The 4,747-nt window shown below is 58.7% G+C and overlaps 1 protein-coding gene across 1 annotated transcript in view; it reads left to right on the forward strand.

Moving 5' to 3' along the window:
* The window catches only part of FBN3 (fibrillin 3), a 51,064-nt gene that overhangs the window by 41,848 nt on the left and 4,469 nt on the right, over nt 1-4,747 (forward strand). Inside the window, 7 exon segments of the mRNA XM_013008500.1 lie at nt 698-835; nt 838-903; nt 2,478-2,598; nt 3,305-3,429; nt 3,558-3,674; nt 3,961-4,092; nt 4,299-4,428. Of these exon segments, the coding sequence (XP_012863954.1) occupies nt 698-835; nt 838-903; nt 2,478-2,598; nt 3,305-3,429; nt 3,558-3,674; nt 3,961-4,092; nt 4,299-4,428 (829 nt within the window).

Raw genomic sequence — 4,747 nt, forward strand, 5'->3', positions numbered from 1 at the left:
GCCTCTGCGCCCATGGCCGCTACGTTAACACCCCTGGGAGCTTCTGCTGTGACTGCGTGCTGGGATGAGCAATGGCCAGGGCCCTGCTCTCTCCCTGCAGCCCAGTCCCAGGAGTGGCCCCTCACATCCTGGGGCCCACCCCCCACCCCACAGACTTGTCAGCCAGCCCCTCAAGCCCCCTATGTCCATCCTCACTGATGTCCACTCTCCACCGGCCCCAGTGCAGCCTGAACCTTGACCTGTGTGTGTCTAGCTGCTTCCTGGAACCCCCAGCCCCTGGTCGCAACCACCCCAGAGCAAGTTCAACATTGACCCCAACACTGCAGACATCTGAGCCGCCTTCTAGGGTCACAGTGGCCTCCTCTGTCCTTCCTGAAGTCCAGTAACCAAGTCTACCCTCCCGCTTGTGTACACATGCCTCTACATCCCCCTATCTGTCCCCAGAGCCCTGCCAGGATGCCTCCTCTCGCCCCCCGCCCCCATGCTGCCCTGCACCACCTGGTCTCTCAGTGTCAGAGAGTGGCCATGTGGTGTCCTCCAAGCCTGTGGCTCCCTCCTCTGCTCCAGCCCACGGGGGGCGTTTAGCAGCGCCACGTGCTTGAGGACTCAGGTGACTCTGCCACATTGACACGCACTTAGGGCCCCGAGGGTGGCGGTGCCCGATGGCTCAGTCCTCATCCCTCCCCGCCCCCCACAGACACCCGGCATGGCCCCTGCTTCTCTGAGGTGCTGCAGATGCGGTGCCAGGCGCCATACAGCCGCCACGAGGCGGTCAGCAGGGCAGAGTACTGCTGCTCAGGGGGCCACACCTGGGGTCCCCACTGTGAGCTCTGCCCCTGCCCAGCACCCCCACATACAGAAAGCTCTGTCCCCATGGCTCAGGCTATACCCCTGAAGGTCAAGGTGGGAACCCACCCTTCCGGGAGCTTAGGTCCCCACGCATGTCTGTGCTTGGCCGAGTGTTCCAGTATGTGTGTGTGCATGCATGTGTGCTGGCCGGTGTGTGAAGTGAAGGTGCTCTATGTGTCAGTGTGGGCTCGGTTGTGAGCGTGCAGGTGGGTGTAGCAGCTGTAGGAGCCAAGCGGTGTGTGTTTGCCTGTGTGTGTGCACGTGTGAATCAGTGAGTGTGTTCCCTGGGGGCACATGAGGGTGTAGGCTCTGAGGTCGTTCATGAAGGTGTATCCGTGCCAGTGAGTGTGAAGGGGGAGAGCTGGTGTGTTCTTTAGGGGGCGTGTACTTACTGAGTGTATGCTAGTGGGTGTGTAAATGTGTGAGCCAATGTATGTCCTGTGTGTGCACTTGTTCTTGAGTGTGAAAGTGAAGGCTGGTGTGCATACTTGCTGTGTGTGTGTGTGCTTGTGTAAATGGGTGAAGCAGTGAGTGCATGCCCTCTTTTTTTTTTTTTTGCATGCCCTCTTGCATGTGCATGCTAGTGAGTGTGTGCTGGCGAGCATGTAGGAAAGCATGGGACTCTGTGTGTGTGAGCTTACTATGTGTGCGTGCACGTGAGTTTGTGTGGACTGTGTTAGTAAATAACAGTGAGTGTGTGTTCTCTGCACACACGTGTGGGTAAGTGTGTGGGGGGGCACATGGGAAAGTATGTGAGCAGCGTGCGTTTCTATGTGAGCACGTATCTGGGTCTCGCCCGTGTTGGTAGCACATGAGCTAGTGTGTGCATCCCGTGTGAGCTTGTTGGCAGGTGTGTGTACTGATGCATGTGCTCAATGCACGCTGGTTAGTGGCTATGTGTTTGTGTACCCGTGGGCGTGTGAGCATGTGACCTGACGCGTGCTAGGTGAGCATGTTGAGTGTGCCAGCATGCATGTGGCCCCGTGTCAGCTGTGTGGGCTCTCTGTATGAGCTGGGTTAGAATCCACACCTGTCTGCGGATGTGGGTGTCTTTGGGTGTAAATGTGACAAGATGGGAGCTGGTGTGCCTGATCATGTCTAGGTTTGTGAGCAAGCGTGAGTGCACGTGTGCTCTGGGTGTGTGTGGGCACACTGCTAGTAAATGTGTGCACAGAGATGCATGCTGTGTGTGTGTGCATGTGCAAGCTTACTGCTGAGTAGGCCTGCTGCTGGCTGTGTGAGCGGAGTGTGCTCCAAGTGTGTGGATATGTTCCTGGGCATGTGCACACGTGTATTGAGCGGTCAGCGTGGATGCTTTCCATATGTACAAACTCCTGAGTGTATCGCACTGTGTCACTGAGGGAGCAGCTGCAGTGTCTGTTGTGCGAGGGATGTGCCTCTGCGAGCGTGGGCCTGGAGGCAGTTCACGTGTGTCTCTGGGACTGGACATGGCAGCCGAGCCAGGCTGGCTGTGTCCCTGTCTATGTGTCCACAGTGGGTCATGCCCTGGGCAGTGTGGCTGGAGAGACAGCGGGGCCAGTGTTTGTCCCTGTCCCACCCCACGCGCTCAGTGCTTGGGGGTGTTCTGTGCACCACTAGACCCAGCTGCCCACCCTGCTTGTCCTTAGATGTGGCTGAATGCCGCATCCTGGCCCACCTCTGCCCCCACGGCGACTGCATCAACAGCCTTGGCTCCTTCTACTGCCACTGCCAGGCTGAATACACTCCGGAAACGACCGCCACAGCCTGCCTGGGGGAGCTGCAATCCCGCCACCTCGCCCCTCCCCCCACCCCGGCTGGCCTGCCCCTGGCTGCTAACTGAAAGGTGCATGGTCTGCACCTGCCTGAGGTGCTCGGAAGAAACTCTAGCCACTCAGACCCTCTGGTCTGGTTTTCTGGTTTTCACTTACTGCGTGGTGCCCGCACCATCAAGAAAGTTGAGGCTAGAGGGCAGTGGCTGAGCCTCCCCCGGCTCACGCCCCCCTACCGTGGCCACTGCCCCTGCCCCTTCTGGTAATGCACCCTGGGACTGGCAGGTGCACTGTCAGTGAGTCAGCTCCCACACATGGCAACCCCGTGTGTCAGTCCGACTGCACCACATAGGCTATGAGGCTGGATCACCAGGCCTTTCTCCTAAGATGCCTCTGGGTGGATTCGAACCTCTGCTCTCTGGGTCAGCAGCCAGGCACATTGGCAGGCTGTGCCACCCAGGGGTCCTGACGCATCTGACGAATAGGGCTGGAGGGCCGTTTTTGTAAATAGAGTTGTATTGGCACCCAACCACACCCCTTTCTGGACAGCCTGCATGGGGCAACTTTTGCACGGCCACTCTCTGGCTCTCTGCACAGCGGGTCTGCCATCCCTGGCGGGAGTTTACACGCAGGATGGCCAGGGTCTGGGGTGACCCCAGGCCCCGGGGAGTGTCCCTCTGAGCCCCCTGCACCCCCGCATCCCCTCTAGATGTGGCTGAGTGCAGCCAGACCCCTGCCCCGTGCGGCTTCCTCTGCAAAAACACGGAGGGAAGTTTCCTATGCTCCTGCCCCCAGGGATACCTGCTGGAGGACAGTAGGACCTGCAGAGGTGACCCGTGGGCCCCAAGAGGCCCCATCCCTACCCCCAGGGCTTGCCCGTCCCACTCAGGGTGGGAGTTGGGGGCTGCTGCGGGCCCAGCCCAGCCTCCCCTGAGCCAGGGCACGTGTCTGCCACAGACCTGGACCAGTGCTCCTCCAAACAGCACAACTGCCACTTCCTCTGTGTCAACACCATCGGCGCCTTCACCTGCCGCTGCCCCCCTGGCTTCACCCAGCGCCACCACACCTTCTTCGGTGAGTGCCTGGAGCCACTGAACAAAATTTTTTTCTTGAAATGGGAACCGTAAGCCAAGTAGCTGTAGGGGCATCTAAAGCCAGGCAGGCTTTAGAGTAACAGGTGGGCGCAAACCATTTGCACCCCAGCGTCCCTTCCCTGGCAAATCCCATTTACAGAGGAGGACACTAGGGCACAGAGAGGGTAAGGCACTTGCCCAAAGTCAGTAGGATCAGCATGGAGGTGCCCGACATTTTGCCCTAGTCACCAAGAGGCCCTGCCCTGCCCGTCCTCTGTCCTCTTTGTACAATGATGAGTGCTCGACCCAACGTGGCCCCTGTGGCACCCTTGGGCACTGCCACAACACCCCGGGCAGCTTCTGCTGGGAGTGCTATCAAGGCTACACCTGGGACCGCTCCGGCAGAGGCTGGGAAGATAGTGCCGGGCTGTGGGAGAGGGGCCAGGCTACACAGCAAGGCTAGCCAGGACCACTTCCCAGGGTGAAAGATCCTGAGAGGTGGGCTCTGAGCTTGAGAAAGGCACGTGCCGCACTCGATTAGCAATGTCTGTCATGGAGGCAGCAGTGGAGTAGATGGGCATGTTTGCTACCTCTTTGCTTCCTTTGCCCTCTCTCCATCTCTCAGACATGGACGAATGTGATGGGCCCCACAGAGGCCAATACAGCTGCCAAAACGAGCTTGGGGGCTACCGCTGCAGTTGCCCCCTGGGCTTCACCCAGCACTCCCAGTAGGACCAGTGTGTAGGTGAGTAGTGGTTGGGTGGAAGCTGGGCCCCCAGCCAGAAGCTGCCCAAGGATAGAAACTAGGAACCACCTCTTCTGAGGACTTTTCTAGAAGCACAGCGATCTAAACATCAGACAGGTTGGTGGGAAGGCTGGGTTGTTGGGACTGCAGAGTAAGGTTGGCCAGGTCCATTTTTCAAGGAGTCGTGGACTGGCATGCTCCGTTGAGAAAAATCGCTAGGCTGGGGTTCTGAGCTTTGGGAAAGTGTTTCACTCGATTAATGATGTCTGCCATTGGTGTAGCAAAGGAATGTGTAGGCGTGTTTGCTATGCCTTTGCTGTGGCTGGTGT

The sequence above is a fragment of the Echinops telfairi genome, unplaced genomic scaffold (genome assembly GCF_000313985.2).
Source record: "Echinops telfairi isolate 266 unplaced genomic scaffold, ASM31398v2 ScPeMD7_36;HRSCAF=134, whole genome shotgun sequence".
Lineage (NCBI taxonomy): Eukaryota > Metazoa > Chordata > Mammalia > Afrosoricida > Tenrecidae > Echinops > Echinops telfairi.